Here is a 23,460-nt window from a genome sequence, read left to right as displayed (position 1 = left end):
TCCAAATATTAGCCCATACAAACATTTTGAAAAAGTTCGTTTATTTTTTAATATCGTTATAGAATTTAAAATATCGTGAGTGTTATTCATATTATAATTTCACTATAAACACGGCTGAAACTCAAGCGATACAACGTCGGAGTATGTCCGACAAGTTTATGTCGTATGGATTCGTAACTAGTCCGACGTCATAACACATGCGTTTCAGCCGTGTTTTATAATGAAATTTTAATATCCTGTAAATAATAGTGGGTAGCTAACGTAATAACTGGTGACGGAGCATTTGAAAAATACCTACACATTTTTTTAAGTCACAGCCAAACTCTAGAATTGTATTTATATGTATTGATGTATTAAGTATTGATATAAAACTACTAATTATGCTTGTATGTAGTGCACGGCATATGCTGAGCTGTACACCCTTTCTTTTTAAGGGTTACAGACAGACATGCTGTCATAAGGATAGGGTATTTATCTACTACAGTCAGTCTGTAATTTTTAGATATGAATAAATTATTTTTATTTTAATTCTCTCCAGCTCCATGTTTTCCTGAATTAGATTTCTGCCCATTGGCTTATTATTTTACCCACACCTAGCACATTTTTTACTTGAAATCCAGGTTTATAGAGTATAACGATGTAATTTAGCTATAGTTTATAGTTTATGCTAAGAAAATACATATTAAACATTCGGTAAACTAAGCAACGCTGAAAGGAGATGGTCCATTTCAGATCCACTCTTGTACCCCGTATCATTAAAATTTAAAAAATACAAGGAATTTATTAAAATTTATTAAAGTGAATAAATCTAACTAAATAAAATACAAACCCAAGTTTTTGAGTTATATCAAGATGGCGCCCATAGAGCAACTATGACATGACAGTTGACAGCAAACATCAAAACGAGTAATGCATTGAATACGTCATCTATCCGCCATTAATACCCTTATTAATGTTGCATTTCTTGGGAGATAACGAATATTATTTCGAAAGTATTAAAGTAAATTCATAGATTTTTATAATCAAAAATAGTTAAAAATAATATCTTCTTTTATTTCCGCCAGGGTACAATGACTTGACCTGGGCTCCATACAATTTTGGACCATCTCCTTTACATTTAAACATTGTCCGTACAATTAGTTAAACTCGTGGGATCCCTTTCATCTAGAAACAAAAGTAGATAGAGTTCCCGTAAGTTTGTAAAAATACGGGAGTGGATCCGGGGACAATAGCTACGAGTACTTATAATATACGAGTATACATTTACGAGTATAGTTTATTGAATAGTATAGACAGCCATAAAAATGTTATAGCATTTACAGTACACGACCATAATTCACAGGAGATGCTCGTGGTTGAACGATCGCCTGAAATGTATCTCGTATATACTTTTCGTATTATTTCGCTCTTTTGTACTGATTTTCGGCAGTGCCGCAAATAAGTCTTATTGAATCCATGTAGCTCCGAAAGTAATACTTACTGTTACTTTTACAAAATTGCTTTACTCTTACCTTAATTAAAAAAAACTGTCGATACATTTCGCAACATAAAGTTTCCATTAACCTTCTTTGTAGTTTTTTTTCTCAAATAGTGCCAAGTTTCATTAGAATTCAGTTAGTAGTTTCGGAGTGATACATTTTAAAAAATGCTTGTTTTTTACTTTAATTCACTGGCTATTAGTGAGATCATGTCATGATAAAATACTGGCCAACTGCGTGTCAGGCCACGCGCAGTGTAGGGTTCCGTAGATTAAATGAGCAGTTTAACGCCTTATTTAATGCACAAATATATTGATAACGATGCCCAAACCATGAGATAGACGATAAAAAATTCATCCTCACTTTGCATGTAGGCAGGACCACCTCAATTTTTTTTTTAATTTTCTTTTTAGTACTTTGTAGACGTAATCAATATACATATCCATACCAAATTTTACCAAGCTTTCTAGTTTTAACAGGTTCTTGAGTTATCCTACTGACAACTTTATCTTTTTAATTAACAACGGAATTAATATTCAATTTTCGATTTCCAATTACTTTTTTTAAGTTGATCCACTATTAATCTTTAATTAGCAATTGCTACTTAACTGTTATATTTTATTCACGTACCTATCCATAAATAACCGTTTAGCCGGTCGAAGATGTGGACACTCGACTCGAAGTAGAAGAATGTTACGTTATCGGGGAGTGCCCGCGATAACGTAACATTCTACTGGTGAATGAATTTTGAAAATCGGATCAGTAGTTCCGAAGATTACCCCGTACAAAGAATTGCTACAAACTTTATATAAAAATATGTCCTAGCATGCATGCACTAGCTGCACTCGTCAATCTGAACATACTTATATAGGTACTTCTGCTTATGATTTCAAAGACTTTCTTTGGTTTTGGATGTTATGGTAAGGTAGGTACAGACAGGCAGGTTTATATGACGGAGCATTAGGTTGTAAATTATCATCTGTCTGTATCTTTAAGTAATTAATAAGCAACGGATTTATTATTCTACAACATACATATTGATATTAAGCTTAACCATTGTGCAACATAAACCAGTAGTAGTAATTATTAATACTTGCTTTTGCATTTTTAATATTAATATATGGGTTTAGTCTTTTTCATTAATAAATAACTCGAACAATGTAAAAAAGCGGCATTAACAAAAGACTATATACAAACTTGACAACGGCAGGGAAAAAAACTGAAACATGTGAGTGTGAGTCATGTGACAGTGTGTAGGCGCTTCACATAAAATCTCTCTGTGGACGCAACGACGCTGAATCTGCCGCGCGCTCAATTGAAGCCAATTGGCTTTAATTGATTTCAATTGAAATGACCTCGCGCACCGGCTCCCACTTCTAGCTTGACACTCTTACATCTATCTTTTTTGGAGCTGACATAAAAGCGATGATATACGTCAGTGCCCCTAGATGAACCCAATAAAACACCGCCACTTGCTTCATGTTTGTTTTGTCATTTTGTACTTGTCGTTGTTACGTAAACCTTTACCTATTTTATACACCTACCAAACAACAATATGCTCGTAGTACTTACATAAGTTATCGATGCCCTTTTTAATCATTAACAATGTCTGGTAATAGGATAGTGAATTAGCCTGCTGGTCTCGTATGGTATCTAGCAATTTTTAAATACGCTTTATACCATTCGCCTGTTTTCTCCCAAACCGACAGAGGCGACTTTACCTATAGTGTAGACTGTTGCGGGTGCTTAACACCCGGGCGACGGATTTAGGGGCGCCGGTTGTATATACTGGTTGACATTTTTGTATGTTTTCCCTAGATTACATATTTTAGAGACGCCTCTGAGCGATTAAGATCCAAACTTCATACATTGACTTGCATTGATGTGCGACTTTTATAAAAAGACAGACGCTCTAAGTTTATTCAAGAAATTGTTTAGTATTATTATTTAAAGTTATTCGTACAAATAAACTAGACTGAATCGATTTTGTAAAGCCCAATGATAAATAATTATATAATTTGAATTAGTACTAAATATTTAATTTCGATAATATTATCTACATCATTATCAGCAAACGGATGTCCACTGCTGGACAAAAGCCACTGAGGAGGAAGGCCAGGGTATCCAAACACCGCGGTCATGGGTCGCCTGCATCCATCAATAATCAAAAAATAATTTCATTTTAAAACAAGCCTTAACAATATATGTTTGGCATTGTTCTAAATTAAATCATCACACAATGACAAAATATCCATAAAAAAACACGACAAACATTTCGGTACGTGTTCTGTCCGGTCCACAATTGGACTTAATTAGGAAATGGCGCGCCGAGCGGCGAACGCGCAAATGTCTTCAACTATGTGGGCAGATGAGTGCTAATCTCATTCATGGAATCCATATTTACAAGATTATAAAACTTTTACTTTTTTTACTTTCATTTCTTACCCCGACGTAAAAACGAGAGATTTTATAAGTTAGACGTGAAATCCTGTTTATGCCTGTCTTTTGAGGCATCTTAGCTTATAAAATAAGGGGTCGATTATGATGTGGTTTTTTGTTTGAAAGCTGACGTATTTAGGTCACATAATCACATTTTATTAGAAAGAGTGACTGGCGTAAAAGTCGTTTTAACTAATATCATGAGCGTCGGGGGATTTTCTAAATTTGAAGTTACACACCAACAACCGATGGACATCCATTGTTAAACATAGGCCTTCTGTAATGACTTTCAAACACCATGGTCATGAGCTGCCAGCATCCAACAGCTCCCTGTTATCCGCTTGATGACATCAGCCAATCTAGTGGGGGGGTTGACTAACACTGCGATTTCCAGTGCGCCATTCACCCATCACCAGCATGGGATATCTATCGACTCTTCGTATGATATGCCCCGCCTATTGCCATTTCAGCTTTGTGACTCGTTGAATGGTGACTTTGGATCTTTCGTCTTACTCATTCTGCGGATCTCTTCGTTTCTGAATCGATCACGCAGAGATGTTTTGAGCATAGCTTGCTCCATCGGCCGTGTAAAAACAAATTAGTCAACAAGAAAAACAAAACTGTCTTTAATTAAAAATTTAATGTGTAGGAAGGTGCTTTTCTTTCTTCTTCTTACCCTTTTTAACTTTCGAAATTCCCCAAAATCGCATGAAATCGCGGCTATCACTTACTTCGGGTCCTGCTTCTGTTATCACATCTAGGTCTTGATGGCTTAGTCCTCCAACTACTGTACTGTCTACAGCGTCTTCAGAAGGTATCATCGTTAGGTCCTCATTGAATCTTAATTTTCTACGGTCAAATTGTTTTTTAGGTTTCTCAGTATGAACCTCACACTTAACTTGTATTTTCTCAGAATTAATATTAATGTTTGAGACGCGTTCGTAAACGGTACTTTTTATTTCTTTCTCATCATCTGCAACAACAGCATTCCTTCTTGTCATTACACTTAAATCCTTCGGTTCAGTAAAAGTTAAATTGGATTGATTTGACGATCTAGAGTCTTTAGTAAACTGAATTAATTTTAATTCCTCTGCATGTTTTTCCTGATTTATATCACTGATTGTTTTAGGTTGAACTTGTTTATCTCTTTCGATCTCTTGGTGAAACTTCTCTTGTTTCACTTCTTCGTGAATTTCAGTATGCAATTCTAAACTTTCTCCAGTTTGCACACCTCCTTCTCTTAATTTGAACTTACGAAGCTCATATTCCGCAAAAGAAAACGTACTTGAGTGAGTTATGGGTGCTGAACTATAAACTTCATGTTCAAAACTAGATATTTCTTCAGGTTTCTTCTTACAAAATAATAAATAATAACACTTTCTCATGATCCTTTTACAAAAGTTTTCACTAAAGTCTTCTTTGAACGCATTCTTATACAAATCATCATTGTCGCTCAAATTTTCTGGATATGCAAATTTGTACGATCTCTCATCGTCTTCATTAGGTGATCGCATAATAGTGTCCAGAAAGAGTCTGTAAAAATATAAATATAAACTTTTTTAAATTTCATCTTTTTGCCAAGCTATTCACTGAAACGACTGAACCGATTGTAATGAGACTTTCACTGGCAGATAGAGGAGTTTATTTATAGTATTCCGTATTCCGAAATTCCTCCGGAATCAGGAAAAGCCGCGCCTTAAGCTTAAGGACCTAGGCGTAATCTTTAGAACGGCTGAACGGATTTTAACGGAACTTTCACTGGAGGATAGAGGAGGTTATAGAGCAACATAATCCCGGAAAAATAGTTGTGAAAAATTAAAAAAAAATATATCATGAACGAAGTAGCGGGCGTCGGAGTATTTAATATATTAAACTAACAGAACCTCGTTCCACTTTCCGTGAGAATACGGGAATAAAATATAGCCTATGTTACTCCCTAATAATGTAGCTTTCTATTGGTGAAAGAATTTTTCAAATCGGTCCAGTACTTTTTAGTTTTTCTTTCACGTACCACCAAGTGATTTAGCGTTACCGGAACGCCTAATCACTTGGTCTATCCACGGCCGTAGCATCCCACCAGCCAGACCTGGACCAATTAAGAAAACCTCAATCGGCCCGCGGGGAACAAACCCAGGACCTCCTAAGGTATAAGCATTTGTGACTAAATTCGTATTACGTGTTTTCAGTGGCATCAGTGTATACGAAGAAGGCGTCGGCCACTCGAGGCACGTATCGCTTGAGCCAGTAGTGGATGGTGTACAGCAGCGTCAGGATGAGGGCGAGGAAGGTGAAGGCGGCGAGGTATACGTTGTGCTGGAGCTCCTTGGTTATGCCACACAGGAGCCGGTCTTCGTCGTATATATCTGAGCAATGATTTACGCATAGAAATAGAATTAATGTTCAATCAATACATATTTTAAAAAATGAAGTATTTTATTGATAATTGTGTTTTCAAATTAACCGATTTCAAAAAATGGAGGAGGTCCTCAATTCGACAAGTATGTGATTTTATGCTTATTACCTCATAACTTATGATTATTATTTAAACGGGTACATACCACGATAAAACGACGAGATTTTTAATGTCGATATTTCGATCCAGTTGCATTGACAGTCCCGTCGTGACCACGATCCATGCAACTGGGTCTAAATATCGAAATCCCTTCAAATAATAATCATAATGAACAACCACGAAATAAGTTTTAAACCCTCATAACTTCGTTGTTTATTAACGAATTTAGAAATTTATTTTTTTCTTTGAAAGGATATATTTCCAGATTGTCCCATCAAATTTTCACGAAAATCAGGTCTGTAGGTTCATGTTAAAATCAATGGTTTTTTTACACACAAAAAACAACAATTAGGGTCACTACAATAGCCCAAATGAACTACATTCTTAATTATTATTTCAAATGCATAGAGCTATTTACATGATACTAAAACATAATCAAGCTTTTTAACCGACTTCAAAAAAAGTTTTTTTATGTTTGTACCTCATAACTTCATCATTTAGTAAGCAATTCCAAAAAAAAATTTTGTAAAAGATTCATTTAGAGTGGTCCTATTTCATTTTCACGAAAACCGGTTCAGTAATTTTGTTTTAATATCAAAATAACTGAAATAAGTGAACGAATTTGCCAGTACTATAGCGTTTACGGTCACTATGCTAGGGTATACTATATACGCCGCGAAGAAATAGCTTTTACAGTTAAAGCTGGGTAGTTAAAACTGAAGCTCTATAGTCCGCAGTAGCGTGCACAAGGTTTTTGACTAGGGTAGGCACTATATTCCAACAGATTACAAAATAAAAAATCTCATCTAATAAAGGTTTGTAATAAATTCTCAGGGTAGGCAGTGTGCATATATGAAGTGAACGCCACTGATAGCTCGCATTAGAGAGATTTTATCAACTCACCGTAGGAGCCACAGTTTGGTACTTCATCACACGCATTCATGGAGTCAATGCAGACGCGAGTGCCGACGATCTGACACTCCAGGTGGCCAGGGTCACACAGAGTCGTGTTACTGAGGAGTGCTTGAGCTGGGGTTAGCACAACCGTCATTCCTGCCAACTGTTGGTGTGACATAACTGTTGGTGTTGTGTTAAATACAAATATTTTTCTATCAATAATTAATAATAATAATAAAAACACACAGTGACAGGTATGTGATATCTTCCAGGCAACCGTTAATCATAAGGAGTTTAAGTTTACAAAGAGAAGTGGTTGGTGCGTAAATGTCAACTTAAATACAGTACAATAAAAAAAATAATACATAAAAATAAATAAATAATTATAATGAAAATAGATAAAAATCTTAAATTAATCTAATCTAATAATTTGTTTCATATATTAAATAATGCAAATACATTATGTATTCATAATAATTTATACACCTACGTGCATTACCTAATCATTTTCAGAAAAATTTTAGTAAACTTCGTTTAAATATTAAAAGTTACGCACAGTAAAGTTATTGATAGCAATAACTATCCTCGAAGAATTGAACAAGAACACATAACGAGCCTTGGCCTCGTGGTAGTCGCAGATGTTGAAGAGGGTCAAACCGACGTAGTTACGAATATAACGTAGCGCCAATCTACCTGTAATCTGAAAAGCTCAATCTATACTAATATTATAAAGAATTTGTTTGTTTGTTTGTTTGTTTGATTGAACGCCCTAATCTCAGGAACTACTGGTCCGATTTGAAAAATTCTTTCAGTGTTAGATAGCCCATTTATCGAGGAAGGCTATAGGCTATATATTATCCCCGTATTCCTACGGGAACGGGAACTACGCGGGTAATACCGCGTGGCGTCAGCTAGTTTCTTAATAAACTGACTTGAATCCAATTAATATTGGATTGTTTATGTGGAAAAAATAACATATTTAATCTAAATTAACATTTGGACTGGAAACTTTCTCTGATATAAATATGCCTATATACATATTGAAAATTTTTCATTTCTAAAAATAAGATAAATTAGTTAATTTCCTCCCAAATGAATTTTAGCCACGGTGTCCAATTTTATCTTGAGATTAACACAGGAGATGTTACTCGTTAGTGCAGAATAATTGTGTAGGTACCAACGCTATCTAAAAAGGATAACTAATCCAAGTCTATATTCCCTTAATCTTGTAGTTTGATGGGAGCGCACGACGGCAGACACGAGTGAAAAAAGATCTTCGAGTCACCATAGCATACTGTTGATCTAAGATAAACCTTTGGTAGAACTAGTGTAGGCTGTAGCGTAGTAAAGCAAATAAAAGTGGTTTAAGGATTAAAAGTTAGGATTAAAGTAGATATAGATAGATAGATACAGACAACATGTTTGTACCTCATCATCTTGTAACTCGACTAGTTCCGCCAGGTCCTGCAAGTCTGAAAACTGGTATTGCGTTTCAGTCTCCGTGGTTAATGCGCGCTCTGTGGTCAAGTTCCGTGGGCGAGAGTTTTCTATTTCTAACGCGTGTATATTCCGTTTTTTCCTATGTCTGCATAATATTGAAGGTTAATCGTTACTTATTAACCTGTTATAGCACATTGGAGCAACGTGATGGGTTCAAATCGCCCACGGAACCGTATCGTACGTATCGGATCAAACGGATTTTTAATTTAACGGTAGATGAAATCCGTTCAATGCGATCCGTACGATGTGGATCAGTGGACGCACTTGTATGACTTTTTAGTAGGTATCTAGGTAGTCTCTCCGAGCAAAATTTGCTGACAGAATGACATGGCGAAACTATAAGGGTTTCTTATCGATTACGGAACCCTAAAAAAGCTGATGATGAATGCGTAAAACCCAACGTGGTCCAACTTTAGGGCTTAAAAAGTCAAGTAAGCGAAAAATTTCCATTACAATCTACGATGCAATAAAATAAAAAGACAGTACATAAAATCGGCCATCTATCAAGATAATAAAATGTACAAACCTTAGGTCATTGGTAAGTCTTTTTGCATCTTTTCTTGATTTATTACTAAGTACTTCACTTCTGTTTAATACTACAGCCATCACAGGAGCTGCTTGGACTACATTTTCCCACGATTCATGGTCCACCATCCTTCCTTTTTGTAAACTAAAACCCAGTATCTGTATAAATATTTAGTTACATTTTTTAACCCTGAACTGTTTGATACTTAAACTTACATATTCACTTTTTCAATATTACTCTTAATTTTTATACCTTCACTTGAATTACTATTTTGTTTTACTGTTGTAACTTTTACTAAAAAGAAATTTATTTTTAAAATACTTTGTTTTTTTTTCACCTCATACTGAAATTTAATTGGTATATATACCCACCAATTACAGAATCAGAATTATTGACGTTTGAAACATTTTTATTGGTTTTTATCGAGTGAACATTGTTACTGAACGAATAAGAATTATTGTTAACATGAAATTCAGTATGTAATGTAGATCGATTATTATTATCCGTTATATGAATATGGGTTAACTTTTTATCCTCGAGTAAATTATCTATTTTATTATGATCCATGCTGTAACATAACAAAAATCAATTTTATTTATATATAAATATAAACCAAATAAGTATTATTTTGTTTTGTTTAAGTTTACGTAACATACCTTAGTGCAACCTGATGCAAGTTTTTTGTTGTGGAGATTTTTGTTGCAAATTCTAACTTTATAGTTGACTTTACATTTTGTCCATTAGAAAATGGATTAGAGTTTTCATAAATTGTCAGATTAGGAGCTAAATACACTGAAAAAGACAATCTCAATTTGTGAACACATCCTTTGAACGACTATACTATAAGTATTAATATCATATTTTGTAACATTCATCAACATGAAAAATCACACAATTTGCATTAATATTGAAAAAGTTTATTTAATTTTTCGCAACTTAACCAGGGTTAAATATCAAGAAGATTAATTATACTATGTACCTATGATTTTTTTTATTAATATATGGCTAAATGAATAATTTAATTACAATTAGATAAACATGACCAATTTTCCTTAAAAAAACAGCCAGCTATTCCATTACTTCAAAGGATGAGAATCTAACCCAAGGCTTTTCCGATTTCTATCCAGCCCCTTAAACGATGGAGATTGTAGAAAACTATTCTTGACAAATAAATAAAACTAACCGCTAATATTATGATCCATATTAGAAATATTTTGCAAAATCTTTTGTATTGTTTTATTACTCGTATTTTCTACTGTACTGCGTATTGTAGTCATGCTATAAGCTTTCATAACATCTTCGATTTTCCAAGATGTCGAGTTCAGAGTAGGAATAAGAGTTTTTGTAAATTGACGATTTTTGACTCGTTTACTCGTAGACCTTGCTGTAAATAATCTAAGAAGGAATTCTGTTATCATAGAGGGAGAACTTGATCTTTATCATTTTATAAAAGCTGAAAGTTTAAAAGCAGGTTTGAAAGGTCCAGACCGGGAAAAATACCGTTCATGGCCCTGTCTTGGACTATAAGACTAATAAATAAATTTTACGGGTCACTTAACCGATAGAAGTATTTCTTTTTGGATAAAATGTCTTCAAATAAGTATTACATATCTGCCTCCTAGCCAAGTGGTACGTCGATTCTCTTTCTAAGATCGCTAACGCTTCGGAAACTAGAAAGATCACGTGATCAAGATCTGTCATTACCACACATCTTTCTAGTTTTCGAAGCGTTAGCGATCGTAGAAAGAGAATCGACATGCCACTTGGCAAGGGGGGCTGATGTTGACGACTTATAATACTAGGAATTTGAAATACTTACTTGTGAAAATTTTTCTTCCGAAAATTTAGTCTTCTATTTGTAGGCCATTTTTTCTTTCTAGTTATTAATTTTCTGTTGGATGTACTAAATAACAATCTGAAATATAATAGTTTTACCCAATAATAATAATTAACACTATTAACTATTAATTATGGTAAACGAAATGTCACTTTTGAAAGTGCTCAATTATATAATAAGCTTCCAAGATGCATTAAATATTGCAAAAGTATTCTCCTGTTTAAAAAACTCCTAAAAGCCCACTTCAATAACCATTAACTAATTATTAAAAATTAAATAAAAAAACTAAATCACTGTACGATGTCGTGTAGAAACCGAAAAGGGGTATGGATTTTCATCCTTCTCCTAACAAGTTAGCCCGCTTCCATTTTAGACTGCTTACCATCAGGTGAGTTTGTAGTCAAGGGCTAACTTGTAAAGAATAAAAAAAAATGATGATAACACAATGTGTGAATGAATGTGTTGATGTGCCGGGTAAAAATAATTTAGCTATAGGTCATTAACCTCGAGTCAAGAGTGACACCTTCGATGGCGTAGTCCAAGTCGTAGCGCTGCTCCGAGCCGTAGCTGTTTGGTCTTCCTTGTTTCTTAATAGAAAACTGCACCAAGGGTAGCACGCTTGTTTCATATTCCACGCCATTCCTGTTCTCAACAAATAAGACTAAAATTACGAGTAGATTCCTATTTAATATAGTAATATAGTACTAGCGGACGCTTGCGACTTCGTCCGCGTGGAAATCCATGTAAACTTTCAACCCCTTTTCCAACATTTTAAAAAAATCTTGAATCTCATTATATTTTGATTTTTTTTATGATTTAAAAACATTTTTTTAAAACTGTAACTCTAAAAATGAAGGACTTTCCATACAAACTTTCAACCCCTATTTCACCCTCTTTTATTTTTATTTTGGGGTCAAAAGTGCCCATGGTTTTGCTCTAAGGTCTCATTTACCATTATACTGCAAATTCATCTTGATCGGTTCTGCCATCGAGAAAAGGTAACAGACAGACAGACTTACTTTAGCATTTTATTAGTATACGAGTAAATTGGTAAAAAATGCATGAAAATCCGGTCAGTAGCTTGTGAGTTTATTGCGAACTTTAACTAGTTGTATAGACAGGTACTTAAATGAACAAACCTACTGAATTCCTTTTCTATCCCTTGCTAAGGTAGTTGCTAAATCTCTATTCTTTCTACAATTCAAAAAAATGTAAGAAAGAAGTTAGGTGAAGCACCCATCATAGGCAAAGTAAACAATAAGGCAATTTCCTCATAATCCTGAGGTAGTTAAGAGAACTGCAAGAATTTGCTTAGAATTTCTGAAATCAACTCTGGTCCAAGCTTTCAACAATAAACTCTACAAAATTAACATTGGATAGGTAACTATGTGACTTCAAGTACGTGTATATATAATACCAATAGTTATTATCTCAATGGCATTTTTCGTACAACGTGAGCACTTTTTATAATACCCTATTAATTGCTTTGTCCCTTATACGCCATAAAACTGAGTAGTAATGGTGATATACTTGGGTGTGACGTCATAGATAAAGTCAAACATGTCCTCAACATCGCCCGTCTGCAGCGGCGACCCTAATTGGAAATTTCCGGACACATTCACCAGCGGTACTTCCATTCTGATGAAGTCCTTTGGTCTGTCGGTATCCACGGACGCCTTGTGTGTGAGAACTATTTGTGTTGCGTCCGTTATATAATCTGTCGTTCTGAAAATTGATCTACAATCAGATCTCAATAACAGACCATTGTCGCCTTAACCCTTCACTGCAACTACTTGCATTCAAGAGCTAATGATGAGTCAAGCCCTGACCAACCCGGTCAGGGCTTGACTCATCATTATCATTACCTATTTTTAACAGCCTATTACAGGACTTCCGTGATCCGTGCTTATAGAAGAGGGAATATAGAGTTTAGACCCACTACTCTGCTTCTCTGAACGATAATGATAAATGATAGTGATCGTTAAAATATACCAGTATCAATGGTTTACAGTGCTCTCTGAGGCACGTTGGTGTAGAACCAACTTCCGCACATCAAGCTGATTCTTTACTGAAAGTTTCTTGGTATAAAGAAATGCTCAGTATTTCATAGCCCAGGACTCGAGCCCAGCACCTCGTGATCTAAAGCAACTAGACCAATTAGGCAATTTAGGATTTTTTAGGGATTGCCTGCTTGATATTAAATATAGAGGCAATCTAATAAGCTCGCAGACTGACACGCTAAATTGGTACAGGTCATACATAGGTTCTCGTAATTCTGACTTTCTGACTCCTTTCATCAGCCTTATAGTTTAAAGGCAAACGCTTCGAAAACTAAAATAATGTATGGGAATGACAGATCCGATCGATTACTTGATCACGTGACCTGGTGATAACAAAGGTCATTCCCATACAATTTTTAATTTTCGAAGCGTTAGCGTATTGTTAAATAAATATTTAAAACTAGCGGACCACATCCAGCTTCGCTTTGAGTGCACTTCTTCCCTATCCGTACTCTACACTACTCTACCCCTACCCCTACCCTGCCCTATACCTACCCTATACTACCCATCAAATCCAGGACCTTCCCATTTACGTTAAGCACGTTAAGCAGTGCTTTTCTTACTTATGAATAAAATGTATCAATGATTATATTTACTGTTCAGTGGTAGTTATACTCGTGGACTCAGTAGTTTTAACCGTATAGAAACGAGAATGGTTCTTAGTAGCTTTCTTCATCATCCTATCAGGCAAATGACCCCAATAGCCGCCAAAAGTTTCACCAAACTCATATACAACCAGCTGATCGGCGTTTTGGGTGCAGCTTTCCATTAAATCCAACTCGGATATCAATTGTATAACCAAGATTATATCATTGCCAGACTCTGCCCTTGAATTTTAATAATAAAAAGTGAATCAGAATCATTTTTTCAAGAAACATAATAGTCCGGGATCCGCAGAACATTTTTACAACTAATTACTATCAAGTTAATTTTTTGGTGAGTAGCTTCATCTCGGTGAGACGATCAACTTTTTTATTTACGAAATTTCTTGATTCTGGTAGCTAACTGAGTTACCAGGAAATTAAAATTTCTGAGCGTCGGAACGAGATAACGTACCACGCAATTTGTAGGGTGGTTGTTAAGCTGTATAACTATTAATTAAGCAACAGTAAAAAAACAGCCGGTTAGTAACAACTTTTAATAACCTCGTTATTGATACAAGTTAGGAGGGCTGTTTATCAAAAGTTCTTATCGAGATGAAGCTACTCACAAAAAATTAACTTGATAGATCAGTTGTACAAAATGTTTTGCTGATCCCTGACTATAACATTTCAGATACAAAGATGTTCTTGTAATAAGTATAACAACTTCTCACCTATAATAGGTGTACAAATGTAGGTGTACGTGGTATAGTTATTCTTTTTCAGTAAGATACCTTACCTCGTTGGTCCAATGGTTAGACAACGTGACTTCGTATCACGAGGCCGTGGGTTAGAGTCTTAGGTCGAGTTGCGAAATACTGGGCCTTTCTTTCTTCTAAGAAATGTTTAGTAAACATTCTCAGCTTGGAGTTGGTTGGTTACATCCCCGTGCACCGCAGAGCACGTAAAGCCGTCGGTCTGTCCCGGTCATTATCAATAATATCTTATTGTTACAGAATGATAAACTATCACTAACGCTCTCTTTCAAAGAGGTCTGCTGTCTATTCACTAACTTTGGTGTATTAGCCACCTAATATAATTAACATCAAATCAATAACAACCTTACCTTAATTCTCTATACGTGTGTGAAGTCTACCACTCCGCATTGGGCCAGCGTGGTGGACTATTGGCCTCACCTCTCTCATTCTGAGAGGAAACTCGGTCTCAACAGTAAGCCGAACATGAGTTGATAATGATCAATAACAACCGGATTTTTCGTTTGTTAATGAAAATCACAATGTCAAACACACTTGTTAGTAATATTGATCAGTTACCAATAAATTAACAATAATGAATGCGAAATAATGTGACTTAAGAATTTCTTACAATAGGTAGGTGGTAAATTTCGTTTAAACCTAAAGTTACTCAAAGTTAGTTAATGTGTGGCCCTGTAGTAAGCCCGTAAAATAGGCTAGTACACACTATACAGACTAAATAAAGATAAAGATTTTTGCTCCTTCACGCCGTAACAACTGAATCCATTTATCTGATGAATAGAGATGAATAGACCCTGGATTAACACATTAATACACATATCCCACGGATTTGTAAAAAACTAAATTTCACGCAAACGGACTCGTGAGTGTCTTCTAGTTCAGCAGTTCCCGAATTCTTTTGACTTCGGAACCCTTTTTGTTTCACCATTTTTCGGCGGAACCCTAGCTTAAGAAAGAAATAAACTATAATAAAGGCGGAAATACTCTTACGTCTCGTGGCGTGTGGTAGCGCGCCAGAAGCATACCTATCGGTTTCATATAATATGGTGCCATGGAATTTTAGAATGCAATATTATAAAACAAGTTAATTGAAAATGAATAATAAATTACGTCAATTAATATTATCACAAGTTAAACAATTTACAATATGGAAATCTTAAAGTTTCGCGGAATCCCTGAGGGCCTTTCACGGAACCTCAGGGTTCCGCGGAACACCTTTTGGGAACCGCTGTTCTAGTTTATTACAAAGATGAGGGGCTTTTAAAAATTGTACAAACCTCACACTCAAGGTGCAGCTATAAGGCACTTCCAACTGAGAGAAGTGCATGATATGTGAATGGGCTTCCATGACCTGTTTCCCAAGGAACACAGACGGCGCCACTCGACGCCGGCAGTACTCCGACATGTCTCTCGGATGATTTAACTTGCGTACAGCAATAACGAAATCAATTTCTTTCTTAACGTAAATCAGGATAATGAATATGCTTAAGAATTTACGATCCATGTCAAATGAACCATTTTCAGCATGGCCACATGGATTTTTTACGTAGAATTAACTAGGCAAGTATTCCACTTCTATTATAAGTAGCTAGGTACCTAAGGAATGATTTATAATAGACCGTGCCTTGCCCGGGACGTGGTCCGGATGGGGCACGGATTTGAAACGTTCATACATAGATTTATTATGAAATAGTTTACATGACACAGTGTATGATCCGTGTCCCGACCGGCGCGCACTAACTAATATAAAGTGCTTCATACAAAATGAATGTAACGTTTCAAATCCGTGCCCCGTCCGGGCCAGGTACATGGCACGCCCCGAGAACGGCACGGACTAATATAGATATTAGGGTAGACCCTAATCATTAGGAATCCCATCGATTCGGAGGGCGTAGAATCCGGTCCGGGGCATGCACCTCTAATTTTTCAGTTAGGTGCATTTTAAGAAATTAATTATCACGTGTCTCAAACGGTGAAGGAAAAACATAGTGAGGAAACTTGCATACCTGAGAATTTTCTTAATTCTCTAGTTGTGTAAAGGGTACCTAATCCAGCGTGATGGACTATTGGCATAACCCCTATCATACTTAGAGGAGACTCATGCTCAACAGTAAGCCGAACATGGGTTGTACGCTCACAGGAACGTTAACTACGCATGTGAAACCGCTGGGCGTCGCCTAGCGGTAAATAAACGGTCACTAGCTGTTATTAATAATAATGACCGGGACTTAACGTGCTCTCCAAAGCTCGGGGTGCAACAGACTTGCCAACCCCGGGCTGAGGTTTACTAAAAATTTCAAAGAATGAAAAGCTCAGTAGGTTTTCTATGACCCGATACAGGTTTCAAACTAAGGACCTCGTTATTCGGAGGTACATAACCACTGAACCCTCAAGGCTAATGTTAATAGGAACAAGGACTTTATAACAAATCTGTATGGTAATTTATTGTTTTCCCCGAAACTTTCAGGTGGAAAATACAAGGTACACTATGAGCTTTTGAAATGAGTTGGTATCTCGTGACAGTTTTTGTAATCATCATAGATTGAAAAGATTTTAATACAAATTAATAATATAAAAAATTAAGATTTAGATAAATATTTTTAATCGAACATTTATTTATATAGTTCATTTTCTTTTAGAGACGACACATCCAGTAAGAAAAAGTATTATTAAGTTAGTAGTAGTTAAAAGTATTATTAAGTAAGTAGTATTCAACTTAGAATGTTTATGTGTAAAACATGATTTATAAAATCTTTATCGTTTAAAAATATCTAAAAACTTGTTGAAATTTTTTAAATACTATAAAAAAGTGGTGCCCATTTAAAAGGCAACAAATAGAAGGCGCGAGTACCAGCAATTGTGTAATTTCATAATTTATGAACACACGGAATAGCTCAAACAATAAATTAAGACGAGCCGACGTCAGCCGCCGACGATAGGGGTCGCGTGACCCGCAGCTTTTATAGCGGGGAGAGGCCACTGAGTGCCGACATCATACACACTCGTAAGTACATACAATATAACAATTATTGACTTTGTAGTTATTAAAACGTACTCCTAAGACATATAAAACCGTATTTAGTTTCAAAATACATGTATTTTTACGTATCATACCTAAACCCAAAGTACCTATACTACAGCCTTTCTTGATGAGTACTGTTTACAAACAAAGAAATAAGAAATGAAGGTGAAAAAACGTATGTCATTTCATCAGATATTTATTTTAAATTATGTATGGTTTGTTTATATATTGTTATATAAAATATGTTAGCCGTATCTAACTGTTCTAAGCTTATTAATCAAATTTATTTTCATTAATTTAAGAACAAATTAATTATTAATTATTATTAGTTGTGAAATGATTAGTGATTTATTTTTATACCCTCATTTCCCAATTTGTTTGTTGGTCCAGGAAAAATGTCATTTTTCCCCGAAGTAAATAGACTCTGAAAAAAATTAGTAATATTCCGTTTTATGATTAACACGGTCTAAACAAACATTTACATTAATACGCTAGACGTAAAGAAAATTAAATACAACATCATTTTCTTATAGTAGGTAGGTATGTACTTGGTACTTGGAATATTATGCCGATTTTTGGGCGGTAAATCCAAAAATTGTTCGTACTCGACTAAAATACTAAAGTAGTCTGTACGGCCTATAAGGGTTCGAAATATATTAATTTCAATTAAAATTTTAAAGTTGTGTGTAGTGTAAGGAATGTGTAAGGTGTAATCTTTGACAATATAAGGATATATTTAAATCTAAATCTAAAATTAATTAATATTTGGTATCAAATATTTTCGATGTGAGTATTTACCTCATCCCCCTCAAAAAACGACAGACGTCGTCGACGTGTTGGTGTATTTGAGTGCGATTCAAGTCCTTTATAAGGTAATTGCTCTGAGGTTACAAGTGTCCAAGTAAGTGCTGGTGTCAAACAAATGTCTATTTCTTTCTCTGTCTACGAGTGTAGTTACTATCTAACCAATAAACTTGAATAAACTACTTTAATTACCGCATTTTCACGAAATGGCTCCTGTAGTTTTTCCATACAACACAAAAGCTGCGGTACGGATTTTCCATCGACATGTTTTTCTGTCTATCGAATATTTTACTTCAAATGTCAACGTCAGCTCGCGATTAGTCAAAATGTCGTCTGTGGCTCTGAAGTCAAATGTCAAAGTCAAGCATTTGAGCTTGACTTTGACATTATATCAAACTTCAAAGTCAAATGTCATAACATAACCTAACAGGACTGTGTCGTAATAAAATTTAAAATTTCATTAAATAAATTAATTTAATTACCAGTTAAAAAATAAATGATACAATGCCACTAGCTGAATATGTAGCCTCATTGTCACAGAATCCATATTTCGGTGCTGGTTTCGGCCTATTTGGTGTCGGGGCTGCAGCGGCTATTTTACGCAAAGGTTTTCAAACTTCTACGTTATTGTTTCGAAGACATTGTATGATAACTCTCGAAGTTCCGTGTCGGGATAAATCTTACCAATGGCTGTTGCAGTGGATCACACTGAAGGGAGCTAAACAAACTCAGCATCTTAGTGTAGAAACATCTTTTCTTCAAAAGGACACAGGCCAAATAAAAACTAAATACGACTTCATACCTAGTGTTGGCCAACATTTTTTTAGGTATACGTCTTTATAAATCATTATATATATATATACGACAAAACTTAAGTTTAATTACTTGTTACTTAATTAGGATCTATCTGACTTCTGATTATCTCACTCTGGTTCATATGTTTTGATGTCTGTGGTGCAGTTTTTATCTTAAGAAACTAAGGAATTAACAGTTTCTCAAACAGCTTAATTCAGTCTTTGGCTTTAGTCATGTCTAATTTTCTTAATTAATACTACTATTGAGACTACACAGTGAGACATATAACACAACATCAAAATATGATCACAGACAAGATCTGTTTTAAGAATAAATATTTTTAACTATGCTCAACATATACCAATATCTAGTAAACCATAGTAAGCAAGCTCCAACTTAGACAATATTACTGCTTCCTATCAAGCATAATTGTAGTCAAGTGCGACCCAATCTTTCATAAAAAAACCCTTACATTAAAACTTATAATGACATTAGAGCTTGACTTATTATTTATAACAGCAGAGTTATTTATTATTCTGCTGAATGTAAGGTGCTCTGATAAGGGCAGAGCTATTATTGTGTAGATCACCTTTTCTGTTTTGAATACCCTATGCAGAGCAGAGCTTACCTTGAACAAGGAATAATATAATTAGACCATATTTTCTAAACTATTACAGATATGGTGGAACTTGGATAAAAGTGGATAGGACAAGAGAACAACAAACTCTGGATTTGCATTTGGGCATTCCATGGGAAACTGTTACTTTAACAGCCTTTGGACGAAACAAGCAACTCTACTATGATATACTTGAAGAAGGTATATTACTAAGATAAGCTGCACACTTTAGTAATTTTTAGTATGTTCAAAATTTGTTAACATTTATTTGTCAAATGTGAGTTTTTATGGGTTATAATTTAAAAAGGTTATCTTAGAAAGCAAAATTTATTTAATAAATTGTAATTTAATTATTTTTATTATTAATTATTGAATCTTTATTGTTAAGTATTTATTATTGATATAGCTTATAAAATTAAAGTATAAAAATTTTGGAATGAATTTTTTTAACAGCAAGGACAATGGCTTTAAAACAGCATGAAGGTATGACAGTTATGTACACAGCCATGGGGTCAGAATGGCGACCCTTCGGGCACCCTAGAAGGCGGCGACCTATCAAAAGTGTTGTGTTAAAATCAGGCCTGGCAGAAAAAATCATAACAGATTGTCTGGATTTCATTGACAACCCAAACTGGTATACTGACAGAGGTATACCATACAGAAGAGGTAAGTAAAACAAAATAATATAATTTTCATAAAGTATCACAACATTTATATATTTATATTTTTTTTGAGAAATTATTGATTTCCTCTGAATATATTACAAAATATATTCAGTCATTTTTAGCATAATTAAAATTAAATTAAACACTTTTTTTTCGCAAAGTTTGATTATGTATGTTTAAAGTATATATGTGAATATTTTTAAAATATATGTCATGAAAAAAAATTAAATATACTAATTAAATAAAACAAAAATTATAAATGTACTTACTCAATTACAATAAAAATACTAACCCAGTGTAGATATTCTAACAAAATATGTACCTTGTAATGAAAATTTTCGTAATTATCTTTTTTCAGGTTATCTGCTTCATGGACCTCCTGGCTGTGGTAAATCATCCTTTATAATGGCCCTGGCTGGAGAGTTGGAGTACAATATTTGTGTGTTAAATTTATCTGAAAGAGGTCTTACAGATGACAGATTGAACCATCTTCTTAGGTAAAATGTAAAATGTCAGTTAGACCAGGCACTGTGAGTCAATTTATTCGATATTGAAGGGGAAGCAATGGGAAAGAACAACAAAGTTTGTGGCAACATCCAGCATTATAATCTGCATGCTTTTTGAATTCAAAACTGTAGAGAGAATATGCACACTCAACGCCTCACAGCCCTTGTCTAACAGTCAAATTAATATTATAGTAATGTTTTCCAAATTGACAAAATTTCAGAATTATGTCAGAGAGTAAAGGAACTCTCTAACAATACCAATCAAAAACCATTAATGAAATAAGCCTAATTTACATCAATTTAAAGTTTAATTTTATTTAATCTTAAACATAATTTTAATCACAAGTCATATATTTATGAAGCCATGACAAACTAAAGGTTGTCTAAACATAAGATGTGAAACTGTATTGAATATAGAATTAATCTTGTACTGACTCGTAAATCTATGGTATTGAATTAAGTAAGCACACTCAAAACTTTTAACATTTAGGTACTCATCCTTATCTAAATAGGATTAGAAAAGTATATTTTATAAGGGTGAAATTTCATTCCAAATATGTTTTTATAGTAAAACTTGACAGACTAAGCAGATGGCCCAGAAGCTCTTATGGTAGAACAATAACATAAAGTTATTACATCCCTAATATTGCCTTATTTGTCTATAGTGTAGCGCCGCAACAATCAATAATACTCCTAGAAGATATAGACGCTGCATTCGTGTCAAGAGAAGACACCGCCAAACAGAAAGCTGCGTATGAAGGTCTTAACAGAGTTACGTTCAGCGGTCTACTTAACTGCTTAGACGGAGTTGCATCCACTGAGGCCAGAATAGTATTTATGACTACTAACTATTTAGAAAGGTAAGTTTTTTTTATTTAGAACACAGAATAACTGTAGGTAGCAACAGTCAATTCTCGGTTGCGATTATTTTCCTGAGACTGAGCCGAAATTCGGTTTCGGTGTTGGCTATAAAAACTAGTTCGAACAGCGTATATTGAAAGTATACAAGGCCAGTACGCACTCGTATAGTTCTATCACTGTATGGTTTCAGAACGTAAAACAAAATGAAGTTCTGGAAAATATACACGATTTCTGAGTACTGGTCGCGTATACTTTCTGACGCTAATCAATAGTTTAAGAAAATATACAAGGCTAGAACCAACGTGTCCTGACATTGTAAAGATTTAGAATGCAAACGTTTGTAAAGTACCTATATGTCGCAGGGATATGATAAAAACACGGATTTGGTCAATTCCCTAAGGGATTTTATCTTTTCCCTAAACAAATCTAGTGAATTGAACAAATCCCTGAATTGGTTCAGTGGATTATCAGGTTATAACTTAAACACTGATCTAGTGCCTGGCCGTAGGCCTTTGTATTAAGCAAACCCCCCCCCCCCCCCCCAGATAGAATCCTGGCTACGCCCATGCCTGATATGAATAAATTGATTACCTACCTATACCAAATTAAAATTTCAGGTTAGACCCAGCGCTGATTAGGCCAGGACGTGTAGACCTGAAGGAGTATGTAGGCTACTGCGATCAAGATCAAGTAGAACTAATGTTTCTAAGGTTTTACAAAGACGCCGCGGATCATGCGAGAGAGTTTGCCAAAAAGTTAGTATACCTTTACGTCTAATAATCGCACTACGACATATCTGGAGAAGAAAGACAAATTTCGACCGATAGCAGCAAAGTAAGAGAGCAATATTCGATTGCGCCGCTATTGGTTGGTATTTGTAAGTAAATTAACATTTAGGTCATCTAGATATGTCGTGGAGCACATCTTCTATGGCTTACGTAGATTGTTTTTATACATGCTCAAATTTATATATAGCTTTAAAAAGTCATAATAAACAGTGCACATCAGTATGACTATATAGTACCTATAGATGGGCGCCGCAAATAAATTTTAACAGTCTGTATTTATTTTGCCTAAAGATGAAATCATTAATCAAGGATTTGAAAGGCTAGTATTTAGAGCCGTAAAGCTAGTTATAAAAAAAAATTGAAAAACAGCAGTTTCTTTTTTCCCCGCTTCATGGCGAGGATTTTATTTTTCTGACCAGACTTTATTTTGTTTTTTTCTTTTAGGGTTATGGAAAAAAAGAGAGACGTAAGCCCAGCACAAATACAAGGATATTTCATGTTCCACAAACACTCATCACCAACAGAAGTACTAAACAATGTAGATTCAGTATGGACGCTAGGATAATGTTATGATGGTTAAAGTCATAGAAATAATTTATGAATTGTAGATGTTTTCGACCCGCATTGCTAAACTAGAGTTTCACTGTAAATAAAATAATTTATTCTTATAGGATGATTTTATTTCACATCATAGGTATCTTAAATAATGTAAAAAAAGTTCGTTTGTTTGTTAAGCTTTCATGACTAAACCACAAAATCGATTATGAATTATTTTTTTCCTATGGAGAGCTACATTA

At 34.7% G+C, this 23,460-nt stretch overlaps 2 protein-coding genes across 2 annotated transcripts; one reads left to right on the top strand and one right to left on the bottom strand.

Annotated features, from left to right (window-relative positions):
- Positions 1-4,412: 4,412 nt before the first annotated feature.
- On the bottom strand, positions 4,413-16,110 carry LOC128199935 (uncharacterized). The gene is made up of 13 exons (XM_052891589.1): positions 15,884-16,110; positions 13,846-14,076; positions 12,720-12,914; positions 11,694-11,831; positions 10,536-10,747; positions 10,009-10,144; positions 9,731-9,920; positions 9,287-9,510; positions 8,755-8,911; positions 7,883-8,026; positions 7,333-7,489; positions 6,094-6,280; positions 4,413-5,450 (listed from the first exon to the last, which is right to left on the bottom strand). The coding sequence occupies exons 1-13, from the start codon at positions 16,108-16,110 to the stop codon at positions 4,556-4,558; spliced, it is 3,093 nt and encodes a 1,030-aa protein (XP_052747549.1). The 3' UTR covers positions 4,413-4,555.
- A 2,721-nt stretch (positions 16,111-18,831) lies between these two features.
- On the top strand, positions 18,832-23,331 carry LOC112043319 (mitochondrial chaperone BCS1). The gene is made up of 7 exons (XM_024078661.2): positions 18,832-19,259; positions 19,905-20,044; positions 20,297-20,509; positions 20,867-21,005; positions 21,680-21,874; positions 22,493-22,630; positions 23,108-23,331. The coding sequence occupies exons 1-7, from the start codon at positions 18,937-18,939 to the stop codon at positions 23,226-23,228; spliced, it is 1,269 nt and encodes a 422-aa protein (XP_023934429.2). The 5' UTR covers positions 18,832-18,936; the 3' UTR covers positions 23,229-23,331.
- Positions 23,332-23,460: the final 129 nt, after the last annotated feature.

This window comes from Bicyclus anynana, chromosome 4 (genome assembly GCF_947172395.1).
Source record: "Bicyclus anynana chromosome 4, ilBicAnyn1.1, whole genome shotgun sequence".
NCBI lineage: Eukaryota > Metazoa > Arthropoda > Insecta > Lepidoptera > Nymphalidae > Bicyclus > Bicyclus anynana.
Note: the sequence above shows the minus strand (reverse complement) of the source record. Positions and strands in the feature narration are given on the sequence as shown.